This window comes from Melanotaenia boesemani, chromosome 3, assembly GCF_017639745.1.
Source record: "Melanotaenia boesemani isolate fMelBoe1 chromosome 3, fMelBoe1.pri, whole genome shotgun sequence".
Taxonomy (NCBI): domain Eukaryota; kingdom Metazoa; phylum Chordata; class Actinopteri; order Atheriniformes; family Melanotaeniidae; genus Melanotaenia; species Melanotaenia boesemani.
The window spans coordinates 3,893,339-3,910,100 of record NC_055684.1 but is presented as its reverse complement, the minus strand read 5'-3'; the positions used below and the strand labels follow the sequence as shown (position 1 = coordinate 3,910,100).

Below are 16,762 nucleotides of genomic sequence, written 5' to 3'. Positions count from 1 at the left end.
CTAGTGCCCACTAAGCCTCACCTTAATTCATCTGACACCACAGCACCCTGATTTCAGTTACTATTCCAATAAAGGGCAATTGAGGATGCGTTCAGTGTGGGCAGAGTCGTCTTAGCAAGGCTACTAGTAAGTATCATAAAGTCATTTATTTGCGACACACACAGAACAACAGTGGAGGACATCGAGCTTGTGATTCATGTGCTGCTTGGTTTAATGCCAAAGTCATTATCCACAGTCGTGTCTTCGGGGTTTTAAAGATGGTGGGGTAGGGAGTCGCTCCCAGGACTGATTCCATATCATCAAATTCTGGCCAAGGGTTAGGTATAACTTCTATCATGATTTTCGGTCCAGCGCCGCATCTTCAGAACCCTGACGAAGTAGGTGATAAAAGTGTATCTGCTCACCCTGGGAAAATCCTGATAGGAAAACCTACAAATTGCTAGGGGATGGTGTTGGGCTGGGCTAGGTGGGTACTAGTGGGAAAAGGCCATAAGAGACCAAAGGGCTCGTTTTTGCTCCCTTTATGTAGTTAAATTTGCACATCCTTTCAAAAGGTATCAAACATCACTGCCCTGATACTTCCAAGCATCCTTTACATTGGCATGATTGTTAGGTAATACATCCACCAGAGGGCAGTGCAGAGATGAGAGTTCACCTCCAAGTTTCGTCAGTTTGAGACAACAACAACAAACATGACTACGATAGAGGAGATTGCGATAACGCTCATTCTCAGAAAGACACATAAAAGGAAGCATCATGGCTTCTTCTTTGGTGTTATTCCTTTTGCTGGTCACGCATCAACTACAGTATACTGCTGAACCCTGCCCTCATGGTTTGCGGTGGTACTATTCGATTTGCAACACTGGGGTACACATCTGTCCTGAATATGGACCACAAAATGTACATAAAGGACACAGAAAACTAACTAAAGGCTCTGTCTCCCTCTTTAACAGAGCATAAATTGGCCTTGAGGTAGGAATCTTTGTTTATTATGCACAACAGCACTTTGGAAAAAATCTGCGCTATCAAGGCAGAGGTAATGAAACCTTGCAGTCATTAAGTGGACCATGAACTTTGCTGTATACCAAAGTATTTTAGACAGGACAAGGAGTCCAAACATAGCAGCAGATCTACAACAGAATGCTGACAAAAAAAAAAAAAAAAGAATCAAGGTGTTGACATGATGGTAAATGGTAAACAGTCAAAGTCCAGACCTCTACCTAATCATTTGTATAAGCAAATGTCCATTAACCTCAATGATCTTAAACAATGTTGCGAAGAAGAAATTCCTCCTCGATGATGAGAGACACTGATAACATCATTCAAACAATTATTTCTTCAAGTTATAGATGTTAAAGGTGTTTTTACCAGCTGTTGAATCATGGGATTAACTTAGTTTCTTCTTTTTTACAGTGTATCATGTTATGAGCTGTTCTTTATCTGACTTATTTTCCATATTTCAAGATTTAGAAAGAGGAGGATCATTTTAAAAAAAATATTAGAAGTAAAAGAGGACACAGTTTATTCTAGCAAGTTCTTAAACAGTTTCACCAACAAAGCACTTTTCAGCACAAACTTGTTACCTTACTGTAGACTCACACATAGGAAATGTGCACTAGCGCTGTGTCTTTATTAAGTTACAGACCATGGGGAGTCAGCAAGCAGCAAACCAGAAAAGCTGCACCTTTAATTAAAAGCTATTCCACTGAAGCCAGGCCACAGCAGACACGGTACCGCTGCCAGAGTTCAGTTCTCATCAAAGGAAGGATGCTTTCTCACAATGGCTGCTCAGTCAACAATCCTCCACTTACCTCCCACATAATAACAAGTTCTCCTCGAATTCCCCCACCACCGCTCACATTAACGGGTGCAACCTTGGGAGCTAAACAGAAACAAAAGAAAGGTACTGAGAGACAGATGCAGGTGCTGAAGATTCTGTTACACCACACAGCTTTCAATTAGGCCATCAGACCCACAGTCTACAGCTTCTTACCAACACAAAACAAGTTAATCACACAGAACAGGCATTAGTTTTGTTTCTGACAGCAGCATTACCCCCGTTGTAGGGTGCCGTTGCTAGTCAGACACCGAATGCCGGTCCCATGTGAGACACAACAGGATACATGTTCCCCTGTGATTCAACCAGCAGGATGGAACTACTTAACTCAGCAGCTCAAAGAAAACTCGCTCATGTCGCTGCCTCATGGCGTCTTCTCTAATGCTGCTTTTTCTGCAGCTACTAATTAATACTCCCAACTTCCAGGGTGATACCATGACTGTTGACACTTTACTGTCATTTGGTGTCCTCATACTGTAAATGTGGCCTTGTAATCAAAGCACCGGCATGAAAAAATACATGACAAATAGCAGTTATGAAAAGTGACACTAATCAAACAGTTAGGTTCTTCTTTCCAAGTGGGAAATGACAAGCTGGGAGAATACCTGCAGCTTTGGTTCGAATCTGCTCAGACGGCATGCTGGGTTCTCCAACACCAACACTGTTGATTGCCACCACCCTGAATTCATAATCCACCCAGGGGGTCAAATCTCTCACTGTTGCTTGCATCATCTGTCCAGGCACAGAATCAGGAACTAGGATTAAAGAATAAGAAGAGTGTTTTTTTTTTCACATTTAATAATTAAAAAATCCAGTTTTACAGTTATTTAGCAGACACTTTTCTCAAAAGCAACTTACATCTGAAGGTGATGAGGCAGTAACGTTAGGGGTCTTGCTTAAGGACCCAAATGGAAGGTATTAATATATCTACCCTGTGGGATTTGAACTCGGGCCTCCCATATGGGATAGTGTTGCCCTGTCAACTGAGCTCTCCAGCCACTTATAAAGTAAAGTAAAGTAAAAAAAAAAAAAGCTTTGAAGAACATCAAACTGATGCGGTAAAATTTGCTCATCCTTAAATACTTTTCCAAATGGGCTACGGGTTGTCACCCGTCCCACAAAATCTGTTGTCAGAGTATTTTTGGCATCTCACGATGTAAATTAAAAACATGTTATCAATCAAATAAACAGAATTAAACAGCTGTTAAAGGAGGTCATCTCAGTTAATGTGACTAAAGTGACAGAGCTAAATATCCTGAAATAACTGGCTTTCAGTTTGAAGTCTTCAGCAAGATAAAACTTAGGTTAGAGAAGTGAAAAACAGGTTTGGCTTGAAAGAAAATATATTTTTATGCTTTTTGTGCTACAGCTTTTTTAAATTCTTTTTTTATTACTTCATTATAGACTCAAAGCCTTGAGCTACTTTTCAGATCTTTATATTTTATTTTCAAACAGCCAGACTTTGTTGTCATCGTTTTAAGTGGTTTTGAACAGTTTTCCAGACTCTGTGAAGGTCTTTAAGTGTCTGTCTTTGGCTGCTTTTTCACACCTTTTCAGTCCAGTTCCTGACTATTCATCCACCACTACATGTTCAGGATGAGGGAGCGAACTGAAGAGAAGATTTGATGCAATTGATTTCCTTAGTTAGGTAATTATTTTCTAATAATCAGCTTATATGAACTCAGTTTTATAAATTTATAAAATGAATTGACTTGTTTATTCAGCCACTTGACGCTGGTTAAGCTATTGAGGCGTTTTCTTTAAGATTAAATGTTTCTTAGATCAGTGTTGAAGCCACACAAAACAAACAACTTGATGAACCAATCTTAAATGTGATCTTTAGGCACTTTGTTGGTTACAGTCTGTCACAAAGACACATCTTTTGTTTCATTTTTTTCTGTTGAATCTATAAAAAATTAAAAAAAAAATAATACAGACAGAAAGAGTATTTGCAGCAACAATGTGATTCCCTGAGAGCTAGTAGCTGAAAACTTGGCATATCTCAGGTGGTATACAGAATGTCCCTAAAACATCTGTAACAACTGGACAAGTGGAAAACTAAAAACTATCTACAGCAGATGAACAGTATCTGAAAGAAAAGACATGACGCGGGACCTGTGAGATACTTCTGGACCTTCAGGTGATCCATCTACTGTTGGCCAAAGCCTCATCAGAAATAGTCTTCATAGAAGGGTGGCTGTCAAGAAGCCATTCTTAAGAAAGGGAAACAGAGAACTGGACGGAAAATCAGTGGAAACAGGTCTGTGGGAGAGATGAATCCTCCCCAAAACCCAGACCTAAACATTATCGAAGCAGTGTGGGATTATCTAGACAGACAACAGAACAAACGTCAGAAACATTCACAGAAGAGCTTTGGGAAGTCCTTTGTGAAGCCTGGACTGTTCCTGAAGCCTGCAGAAATTCCAAGAAAGCTTGAGTAAGAAGGTTGAGACCAAGCTGAGGAATAAAGATGCCCAGACCAAATATTCACCTCAAAGCTCAATCCCAGTTCAAAGTTTTGGCCTTATAGACATATTTAGGTAAACTTTTTCACCTTTTGTTCTAGTTTTCTTGGCAATATATAAAGAAATGAAGAGTGGCTCAAGACTTGCTCTTGTATTTGGCAGGTTTTTCAGCAGCTTACCTGTCCTCACAGTCTGCCAGCCAATAGAGAAGGGGGTTCTGGCCTGCACCATGTACATAGTGATGGGACTGTGGTTGTCAGATCCAGAGCCCCAGGACAGCTGAACAGTGGTATCAGTAATGTCAGTCACCAGCGGGCCCTCCGGGGCCCCAGGGGGTCCTGCATCAAAGAAAAGAAACAAGAGAAGACACCAGAATAAGCTTCATGGCACAACAACAGTCAGTATAAATGAGGTTATTTTAAATTAGTGTATTGGATTGTGGTGCAAGGCTCTGCCACAGGTAGTGAGTGACTCATAATTCAGGCTCTGTTAGGAGCTCTGGCCTCATCAATGATGAATAAAACAGTTCAGCAGGAACTCTGACAAACAACAGGGGGTCCTAGATGCAGGACACAAAGAGTTAGGAAGAAATGGAGACTATTTTCTTTTGTCAGGGAGGGGAGGTGGGTGCCGAGGGAAGCTGTTGCCTGCTGAAAGTGGACAGAGCTGGACGACAGCAGGTGGACACGAAATGATCCACTACAACTGTAAAAACTGGCTGGAGTTAAAAGTTCAAAGAATTGGAGTTGGCCTACTGAAGGGTGGAGGGGTGGATGGATTATTAGTTTGCAGACTGATCAGAAACCTGGCAAAGGAGCGTCACATCCAATACACAAACACACACATAGAAACAGAAAAGAGGAAGCAAAAAAAAAAACAAAACAACAAGAAAAACAAGGAATAAACTAGAGGCAAGGCTATGATATGACATGATATGAACTCTAGTTAGCCCATCAGCTGTATCACATCACTGATATGTGTGCAGGCATGGGAAAAATAAAGTATTCCTTCTTTCATTTTAAGGTTTAATGTGTCAGGAAATCTTTTCTAATCCAGTGGTGCTTACTAAGTCTTAAAATGAGGTAAATGTAACCTCAGCTAAACAATAACATATGACATTACATTATCATTCTTTATAGGACAGAAATTACACTGAAATGCAGAAGCATTGTGTGAAAAACTAAATTCCCCTCATGATTTATCAGCTGGTAAAACCACTGAAGCAACAATAACTTCATGGAATTATTTTCTGTATGATGTTGTCAGTCTCTCGTGGTTGTGGAGGAATTTGGTTCACTCTTGTACAGGGTCGTTTTATTTCATTAAGGTTTGCAGCATTTATACACAGCCCTCTTAATGACCCAACACAGCATTTCAGTCAAGTTGAGGTCTGGACTTTGACTGGACCATTGCAACACCTTGAATTTTACCTCCGCCAAGGTGGAGGTTGTGTATTCAGGGGCGTTGGCTTGGTCTGTTTGTCTTCAACATAACTAAAAAAGTTATGAATGGATGAAATTATCAGGAAAGCTCAGAAATGGGATAAGAAACAAGTGATTAGATTTTGTAGATCTGCTGCTATGTTTGGGATCATTGTCCTGTTGTACGAGCCAGTTTCAGCCAAGCTTTAGCTCCAAGACACATGGTCTCACATTTGACTCTAGAATACTTTGGTATACAAAGGAATTCATGGTTCATTCAATGTTTGCAAGGTGTTCAGATCCAGTGGCTGCAGAACAAGTCCAAATCATCATCCCTCCACTACTGTGCTTCATAACTGGTATAAAATGTTTGTTGTGATTTCTTTGTTCTTTCTTTGTCTCTTATGTAATAAGAACATTGTTCAATAAATCTTGTGGTTCTTTTAAATGCAACTTTGAAAAGCTATAAGAAAAAATGCTCTGCTGGGATGTCCACACATAAGGAGATTGGCATAAGTTTTGAATGTTTTTGATGTCTTTTCTCCTTGGAATTGCGTCTTCACACTTAATGCTGACAACGAGCAAACTATCAAAATTTCTGCTTTTATAGAGGTGCTTATACTTACTGTTGATCAGTATGAGCACCTGGCTGCTTCTTACCTGATGGAGTCAGGCTGTGTTTAGTTTTTCACTCACTTTTTCAAAATTTTGGTTTAATTTGTGTTAAAAAAAATGGCATAGTGTAACACAGGGATCCCCAACTCTGTCCCTCAAAACCTACTGTCTTACAGACTTTCAGTGTTTCCCTGCTGCAGCACACCTGATTCAAATTAGTGGGTCATTAGCAGACTTGTGCAGAGCTTGTCAGAGATCCATTTAATTTGAATCAGGCGTGTTGCAGCAGGGAAGCATCGAATACCTGTGGGATTGTGGGCCTTAGGGACCGGGATTGGTGATCACTGGTGTAACAAAGTGTTATCTGTGGTATCTAAAAGCTGTACAACCTAAAAAGGTGGACTTGACTTTTCCAGTAAGGCATATTGATATGCCTTACATAATTAAGTTGTTAAGGGCCATAACCATACAAATAATTCTGCTGTCAAAGAATTTTGTGAAATTGTCCATTTTTTATTATTATTTTTGTTTTTTTTACTGATAGGATCAAGAGTTGTTTGTTGTACTACAAACCTAAAACTGGAACAACACGACAGTATATGATGCTGTCCTATATGAAATACAAAAATGTGGGACAAAGAAAGAAAAAATGAAGCTGTCCTTATGGAACCATGGATCATCATTCTAGACAAGAGAACGGAGAGATAATTATACCAATGGGCAAAATTTATAGCCTGTTTGTTTTGATTTGGAATTACACTGAAATTAGTAGAAGTTGTAAAACAAGATTTAAAAAAGTCTGGAATTTAAAATATAGGTGTGAGATTTCCAAAGCCTTCCAAATCTGTAAAAAGCACTGCACCCTCGGAGGGACTAAACTACTCCAGAAAGAAGATAATTGAGCATTAACAACATTTGTCTTCAGATTACATCTTTTAACAGTGAATTAGTATCTAAAAGCTATACAACCTAGATTGGCTGCAGACTGCTGCTGATCAGAACGTCCCAGACAACATGTCAGTTCCCTGCTTAGAAACTAGGTGGACTGAAATTTCATCTCTGCTTTTCATACTGTATTTCTACTGTGCCTGGGCCTTGCTTTCAGAGTAATAACTGTGGACAAATTAAAGACCCACACATTTTCAAACAAATCTAATTTTGGCAGTGTCACATGGTGATCGGTAAAAGGTATGAAACTTTAAGCAGGACAAAAAAAGAGAAAAAAACAGCTAAGGCTGCTAAAGCAGAAAATACAATAACTGTTACATAAAAGTCAGAACTAAAATTCATCCATATTTCATTAACAGTTGCAATGCCATGTCAATGGAAGACAGGTAAGATTAAGACTAAACACTGTTAGAGTAGCTAGAAACTAAATTAGTATTCATTCATTTTCTGTAATGTATAGTCCGATTCAAGGTAGCAGGGAAGCTGGAGCATATCCCAGCAATTAACAGACAAGGGGCAGGGTACACCTGGACAGGTCGGCAGTCCATCGCAGGGCCAACACAAAGACCTTGCTGTGAGGTTGCTTTGTTCTTCTTTCCCATCCATCCATCCATCCATCCATCCATCCATCCATCCATCCATCCATCCATCCATCCATCCATCCATCCATCCATCCAAAAGACATCCTCAAGCATGTCTTCCTTGGGGTCTCTTCCTGGTGGGATGCACTCAGAACACCTTACCAGTGATGCTACCAGGAGGTATCATAACCAGATACCCGAACCTGTAGATCTGGCTCCTTTTGATGTGGAGGAGCAGCAGCTCTACTCTGAGCCCATCCCAGATGGCCGAGCTTCTCATCTTATCTCTTAGGGAGAGCCACCGTGCAGAAGAAAACTCAATTTGGCTGCTTCCATTCACACAGCTCATGACCATAGATGAGGTTAGGAATATAGATCCACTGACATGTTACTTTGCCTTTTAGCTCAGCACCTTCTTTACCATAACAGACAGTTGCAGAGTCTGCATCAGAGCCGAAATCCCCACCGATCCGCCTGTTGATCTCCTGCTCCAGCCTTCCCTTACTAATGAACAAGACCCTAAGATATTTGATTTCCTACACTGGGGGTGGGATCTTATTCTTGAGCCAGAGGGGACATTCTGCCCTTTTCCAGCTGAGGACCATGACATGACCATGACAGTCCTGCAGATATTAAATCTTTCCCTGCTCCGACCCACCTAATTCAGATTAAATGGCTCTACTCAACAGCTTGTTGTCAAGGTTTGGCCAAGCATGTTGATCCATTAATTTGATTCAAGTGTGCTACAGCAGGAAACGTCCAAGACCAGCAGGACTGCAGCCACTGAGAACCAACTTTGCCCATGGTCTAAAATTTGGAGGTGCACATCGTCAGCCTGGCTGCTTCACACTTGACTGTGAACATTGCTTTTTTAAAGACGCAGTACTAGAGAAAAAGTTTCAGATGAACCAAAATAAACTAGGAATCCCGAAAGCACTATTACTAATGAAGGATGGTAGCCAAAAGTTGGGATGGGATTCATGAAACTGAACTAATATTTCCTCTGAAGTAGTGAACACATGGCACTGAGCTGGAGCCTGAGCTCATCAGGACACTTTTACACTGATTATGATCATTTTGTACCTGCAGTGTTATTACATGCAAGTACTCTTCACACATCTGAGGGCTGCATTTCCCAATCAACAATACATTGCTGATTCTGTTTATTTATGTGATTATGTGTTTTCCTACTGTGCTAAAAAATTATATTATTAATAATAATAATAATAAATTTGATTCGTACTGCACTGTTCAAGGCACTCAAAGTGCTTTACATTGTATTTATTTATTCATACTTGGTGATGAGCTACATGTGTGGCCACAGCTACTCTGGGGCAGACTGATGGAAACTTGGCAGCCAATCCACACCAATGAGCATTCATTCACATTCATACGCCAAGGATACCACTGGAGGCAAGGAGGGTAAGGTGCCTTGCCCAAGAACATTTGAACTGCCAACTTTCCAGTCTTTGGACGACCCACTCTGCCACCTGATGCAAAAGTAATATGGCATAATTTTAACTTTATGTATAAATTTGTAATGTTCACTCAGGAGATTTTTGAGGTTTTACTTGATTTAAAAGGTGAAAAGCTGCTATGTTAGCTGTAAAAATCTTTCAAGATGATTGTGTTCTTACTGCTGCTTACTGCAGGTAGGAGACCAACTCTTTATAAGTACTTTACATAACCCCTATATATATATATATATATATATATATATATATGTTTACATTTAGTTGATGGGTGTGGATTAGATTCCAGTAATCTTTAGCATGAATACACCACTCAACTTAATTCTAATACAAGATAAGATTGCAGATGTTTATGATACTTATGTTTATGATACTGTTTTAACAATGTAGATCAGGGGTGCCCAAGTTCAGTGCTTAAGATCTACTATTCTGCCATCTCTTCTCCGACACACCTGAATCAAATGGCTGAATTCCCTCATCCACATGTCATTCAGCTCTACAGAAGCTATTCATTTGATTCGGGTGTGTTGGAGAAGTGAGGCGTCTAAAAGTGGCAGAATAGTAGATCTCGAGAACCGAGATGGGCATCCTTGTTGTAGATGTTTTACATAGCATACACAATATAGTGTAAAGTTTGTTAAAATCTTATCCTGGAAAGTTTTTCATTGTTGCATAAGATTTGTCTTTTGAAGAGCGTTGTAATTATTTAAGAGTACTGTACATTGTTTAGTTTTAAAAGTTAAATAAAACTGTAGTTACCAACTGATATCTTTGGGATACAGCTCTCATTTAAGAGCTGTGACAGCTTCATCTAAAACAAAAAACAAAACAAAACAAAACAAAAAAACACTTATATAAGTGTTGTCCTGAAAAAGAAGACATGAGAAATTTCAGTGGCACTACAAAACAACAGGTAGTTCAAGTAAGGAAGAAACAGGCATACCTCTGACAATTAAGTCTGCTGCTGCTGAAACTGTGTCAACTTCAGTGTGTACCATACACACATACTTTCCAGAATGCTTTAGCTGGATGTTCCTCAACATCAAATCACCTGCAAATCCCTGATGACACAGACACAGACATTGGTCCATCAGGACCTGAAGAGGGATATACATACATACATGCATATTTATATATATATATATATATATATATATATATATATATATAAGGGATATGCATAATCGACATAATCGACTAATTGACTAAGTAGTCAATTAGATGGTGTGCAAAGTCAACAATATTTTTTAAAAGTCAATGTTTTTTATGCATTTTTTTTGGAAGTGTTATGTCTCAGTGCAGAAACATGGTGCTGTTTACAGTGCTGTGTTAAAAGAACAGCATGGCCCCTTTAAGATCCGTCGAGCCGAACACCACACAGCTCTGCTAGATCCAGCAGAGTGCCATGTCTGCTTCACCAGGGAGTTAACCTCGAAGATAACTGCTGCTTGAGCCAGGAAGCAATCACCTCTCCGCTGCATCCTGACCTCGGTGTGGAGGTGGAAAGTTTTCACCAATAGTGGAGGCAACAGACCAGAGCAGCATGGTTACTAAACCCTTAGAATATTGCTTCAGGAGCAATAAGAACAGAAATAAAAGAAGTAACTGGTTTTCTTGATGTTGAATGCAGACACGGTGTTTAGCTCATGTTCGCTAATCAATATAAACACACCCAATAAAGGACACTAGAGCCCACACAATGTTAAAAATATAGCAAAGTAAAAAAAACTGTGGTTTACACACACTTTATGCAAATTACATCTCACACATGTTTTTCAATTTCCATTTAGAGATAAAGTATTTTTTTTTTATTATTGATGACATCATGGTGACAACACCACTAATCGACTGATCAATATTGAAGTTGACTTTAATAAAATTACCTAAAATTCCCATCCCTAATATATATATATATATATATATATATATATATACATGGAAATTAAAGTCCAGGGATCCCAGTGTCCTGCAAGGCTTCAATGTTTTCCTGCTGCAACATACCTGGTTCAGCCTAAACAGTTCTCCAACAGCTTGATGTCAATTTCTGCACGTCTCTTAACAATCCCATTAATTTGAGTCAGGTGTGTTGCAGCGTGGAAACATCAAAAAAAATGGCAGGAGTGGCTCAAGAGGTCCAGAGTTGGTAATCCCTGGAGTAGTTAGTGTAAATTGGATAGCAGTGTAAATTTACTGTAGTCTGACAAGACTAGTTTTTACCTGTTTGTTTGTTTATGTCCAGCATGTGTGGTGGCAATCTGGTGAGGATTAGCAAAATAATTGTGTCTTGCCTAAAGTCCAGTGGTAGCATCATGATCTGGGGCTGCATGAGTGCTCCCAGCACTGGCAAACTATGCTTCATGGAGGGAAACATGAATACCAACATGTATATGATATTCTGAGCAGAATCTGATCCTCTCCATTCAGAAACTGGGCCACATGACCCCAAACACACCACCAACATGACAACTTCCTTGCTGAGGAAGCTGAAGATGAAGTTGATGGAGTGGCTAAGTATGTCTGCAGACCTGAAATCAGTTGAGCACCTGTGAAGCTTCTCAGGTGGAAGGTAGAGGAGCAAAAGGTGTGTAACATCCACCAGCTGTGGGATGTGATGGTGGAAGACTGGATTAAGATTCTATTCCCAACCTGTGCAGTTCTGGTGAACTTCATGCCCGAGAGGATGAAGGCTGGGCTGAATAACATGGTGTCCACACAAAATATTGACACACTGTCACAATGTGGATAACCACTGTTAGGTGTACTCACTTGTGTTGCCAGTTATTTACACAAAAATGGTTGTATGTTGAATGATTTTCAGGCTACAGTAAAGCTACTCTGCTAAACAATTTGTATGCTGACTATTCTAAGTTACACCCAAGTTTTGTTTCTATAGGTTTGTTCTATGAGCAGGTAGAATAAAACTGGTGCTGAAACTGAAAGGGTGTACTCACTTTTGTGAAATACTGCATATATATCATGTATATATGTATATTGAATGGTTAGGCATGTCAGAAATTTTAACTGCAACTGTAAATGAATAAACAAGTAAAAAAAAATGAATAAATGAGCATAAATTATAATAACAAAAAAAGAGAGAAAGAAGTAGTCCTGAAAATCCTCAGAAGCACGATCAGTTATTTTCTCAGTCTTGTGCTGTAAGTTCTCCATCATAGAAAAAAAGCTTTCAGAATTCTTCAGTAGACAGCCAGAGAAAAAATAGTCTGACAGTCCAGAAAAACCAATTCATTCACTTTTACAAAGTAAGGAAGGTTACATAAAAATGACTTCTTTTGAAAGAGTTGTTTTCTCTGGATGCCGCTGCTGTGTTTACACTCATCCTGACAGCTCAGATGAATGACTGTGGCAAGAATTTTCAGAGATGCTTTTATGCTGTGTAAAAACACACACTAACAAACAATGATTTTAAAGGTTTTTCCCCTCCAGCAAAAAACAGCATTATCCCTCTTCGTTTTAAAAAATGTAAAAGGAAATTAAATAACTGTTCCTTGATGTTTGAGTACAACAAATCGGTTATTTTTACAATGAAAATACCAGGTTTGTATAAGGAGCTCAGTGAGTCTGGTGCACTCAGCTGGAGGGAAAATAAATCTTCGTCTGGGTTTGGGGTAAACTGACTGATTTGCTCAAACAGCCTGATCACCTCCATGCTGGAGAAAGTCCTCCATGTTTTCATGCTTTCTCTTCAGACATGCAGTTACATCTGCTGCTTTCTCTAAATGAAGTCTTCCTGGTGTTTGAGACATGAGCTACAGGAGCAAGCCAACACCTACCTCGGTGCTGTCATGTTCTTATCCAATTAGTTATTTCATACTTACAGGAAGAGAGTCACGTTGTGTGGTACCTATATTTGCTTTCTTGTAGAGAAAGTACATTGGGCCTCATTCACCAATATCTTCTTACGAATCATCTTAAATTTGTTCTTAAGTTGTACTTGAGCAGATTTTTACCCTCCATCAGAATCATGAACTTGTTCGTAGACCAGGCAATTTTTCACATCTTTCCTCTTAGATTAGTGAATAGTAAGTTGAAAGGACAGACCAGTTGGCTGTACTTTGCATAGGTAAATGACCAAAAAGTGCCCATAAAAAGTCAAGAATCAGACAGAGTTGAGACAGACAAGGAAAAATAGTGACAAAATGATGAATGAAAACAAAAATTAATAATAAAGATGTGCAATGATACCTGGTTTTCTTTATTTTTAAAGTGTTACTTGATTATAAATAACCACATGGTGAACTGTGAATAATGTACAACCGGCTTAATGTACAAGCAGATCATTAACTACTCTGATTATTATTGTATTTTAATGAACAGAACAGCAGAAAACATCACAAATGGAGATTTTTTTTTTTTAAACATGTTAGCAATTACAGGGAGTGCAGAATTATTAGGCAAGTTGTATTTTTGAGGATTAATTTTATTATAGAACAACAACTATGTTCGCAATGAACACAAAAGACTCATAAATATCAAAGCTGAATATTTTTGGAAGTTGGAGTGGGGCTTTTTTAGTTTAAGTATCTTTAGGAGGATATTTCTGTGTGTGCAGGTGACTATTACTGTGCATAATTATTAGGCAACTTAACAAAAACCAAATATATACCCATTTCACTTATTTATTTTCACCAGGGAAACCAATATAACAACTCAAAATTTACAAATATACATTTCTGGCATTCAAAAACAAAACAAAAACAAATCAGTGACCAATATAACCACCTTTTTTTGCGAGGACACTCAAAAGCCTGATATCCATAGATTCTGTCAGTGTCTTGATCTGTTCACGATCAACATTGCGTGCAGCAGCAACTACAGCCTCCCAGACACTGTTCAGAGAGGTGTACTGTTTTCCCTCCCTGTAGATCTCACATTTGATGAGGGACCACAGGTTCTCTATGGGGTTAAGATCAGGTGAACAAGGAGGCCATGTCATTATTTTCTCTTCTTTTAGACCTTTTCTGGCCAGCCACGCAGTGGAGTACTTGGATGCGTGTGATGGAGCATTGTCCTGCATGAAAATCATGTTTTTCTTGAACGATGCTGACTTCTTCCTGTACCACTGCTTGAAGAAGGTGTCTTCCAGAAACTGGCAGTAGGACTGGGAGTTGAGCTTGACTCCATCCTCAACCCGAAAAGGTCCCACAAGCTCATCTTTGATGATACCAGCCCATACCAGTACCCCACCTCCACCTTGCTGGCGTCTGAGTCGGAGTGGAGCTGTCTGCCCTGTACTGATCCAGCCACGGGCCCATCCATCTGGCCCATCAAGACTCACTCTCATTTCATCAGTCCATAAAACCTTAGAAAAATCAGTCTTATGATATTTCTTGGCCCAGTCTTGACGTTTTATCTTGTATGTCTTGTTCAGTGGTGGTCGTTTTTCAGCCTTCCTTACCTTGGCCATGTCCCTGAGTATTGCACACCTTGTGCTTCTTGGCACTCCAGTGATGTTGCAGCTCTGAAATATGGCAAAATTGGTGGCCAATGGCATCTTGGCAGCTTCACGCTTGATTTTCCTCAGTTCATGGGCAGTTATTTTGTGCCTTGTTTTTTCAACAAGCTTCTTGCGACCCTGTTGACTATTTTGAATGAAACGCTTGATTGTTCGATGATCACGCCTCAAAAGCTTGGCAATTTTAAGAGTGCTGCATCCCTCTGCAAGACATCTCACTATTTTTGACATTTTTTAGAGTCCGTCAAATCTCTCTTCTGACCCATTTTGCCAAAGGAATGGAAGTTGCCTAATAATTATGCACACCTGATATAGGGTGTTGATGTCATTAGACCACACCCCTTCTCATTACAGAGATGCACATCACCTGATATGCTTAATTGGTAGTAGGCTTTCAAGCCTGTACCGGTTGGAGTAGGACAACATGCATAAAGAGGACGATGTGATCAAAATACTCATTTGCCTAATAATTCTGCACACACTGTAGATGTTCGTAAGAGCTCGCCTGAGTTTTCGTGGGATTTGTTCTTAGCTGAGAACAAATTAAAAAGATACGAAGATTTTGGTGAGGGTTGGACTCTGCCAAGGCTGCCCTTTGTTCTGTTCATAACTTTTATGGACAGAATTTGTAGGCGCAGCCGAGGTGTTGAGGGGATCCAGTTTGGTGGCCTCAGGATTGGGTCTCTGCTCTTTGCGGATGACGTGGTTCTGTTGGCTTCATCGGGCCGTGAACTTCAGCTATCATTGGAGCGATTCGCAGCCGAGTGTGAAGCGGCTGGGATGAGAATCAGCAGCTCCAAATCCGAGACCATGGTCCTCAGCCGGAAAAGGGTGGAGTGCCTTTTCTGGGTCTGCAATAGGGTCCTGCCCCAGGTGGAGGAGTTCACGTATCTCAGGGTCTTGTTCATGAGGAAAGGATGGAGAGGGAGATCGACAGGCGGATCGGTGCGGCGTCTGCAGTGATGCGGACTCTGCATCGGTCTGTCATGGTGAAGAAGTAGCTGAGCCAAAAGGCAAAGCTCTCGATTTACCAGTTGATCTACGTTCCTACCTTCACCTATGGCCATGAGCTGTGGGTAGTGACTGAAAGAACAAGTTCGCGAATACAAGCGGCCGAAATGAATTTTCTCCGCAGGGTGGCCAGGCTCTTCCTTAGAGATAGGGTGAGAAGCTCGGTGATCCGGGAGGGGCTCAGAGTAGAGTCACTGCTCCTCCACATCGAGAGGAGCCAGATGAGGTGGCTCGGGCATCTGGTCAGGATGCCTCCTGGACGCCTCCCTAGTGAGGTGTTCCGGGCACTTCCCACTGGAAAGAGACCCTGGGGAACACCCAGGACATGCTGGACAGACTACATCTCTCGGCTGGCCAGGGAATGCCTCCGGATTCCTCTGGATGAGCTGGTGAATGTGGCCAGGGAGAAGGAAGTTTGGGTTTCCCTGCTTAGGCAGCTACCCCTGCGACCCAACTCCGGATAAACGGCAGAAAATGGATGGATGGATGGATTTTGGTTTTTTGTTTGTGTGTTTTTTTGTTTTGGTTTTTTTTTTTGTTTTTGTAAAATGGTTGATGAATGAGACCCATTGATGTTAGTCAAATGCCTGAGAGTCAAAACAAGGAGATGATGAGCATAGCTTTCCATAAAAACACGATACAATTTAAAACCATTGCTACCTGCAGCTCTAAAACACTTTAAATAAGAGGTTTTTAAGCTTTCATATAATGTAAAATTATAGCTAGGAGAAGGGTAGCTAAGCTTAGCTTAGTGTAAAATTGCTCTAATATATTTGTGTAATTGATGTTTTGTATTAGGCAAAAAATAAATAGTAAGACCATGTCATTATTTTATCATAGTTTTACTATTTGCTCCACAAAACCTAATTAGTGAGCTTGTGAACCTCTCATGAATATTTTCCATCTGTTTCTGCCGTCTTTACAAAGTACGAAACTATT

The 16,762-nt window shown here is 40.1% G+C and overlaps 1 protein-coding gene across 1 annotated transcript in view; it reads right to left on the bottom strand.

Moving 5' to 3' along the window:
- Window positions 1–16,762, bottom strand: part of LOC121637467 (contactin-4) — a 171,808-nt gene that overhangs the window by 15,744 nt on the left and 139,302 nt on the right. Inside the window, exons 15-18 of the mRNA XM_041981668.1 lie at window positions 10,283–10,400; window positions 4,482–4,640; window positions 2,443–2,592; window positions 1,812–1,882 (exon numbers count right to left, since the gene is read on the bottom strand). Coding sequence (XP_041837602.1) covers window positions 1,812–1,882; window positions 2,443–2,592; window positions 4,482–4,640; window positions 10,283–10,400 — 498 coding nt within the window. The remainder of the gene's footprint in view (window positions 1–1,811; window positions 1,883–2,442; window positions 2,593–4,481; window positions 4,641–10,282; window positions 10,401–16,762) is intronic.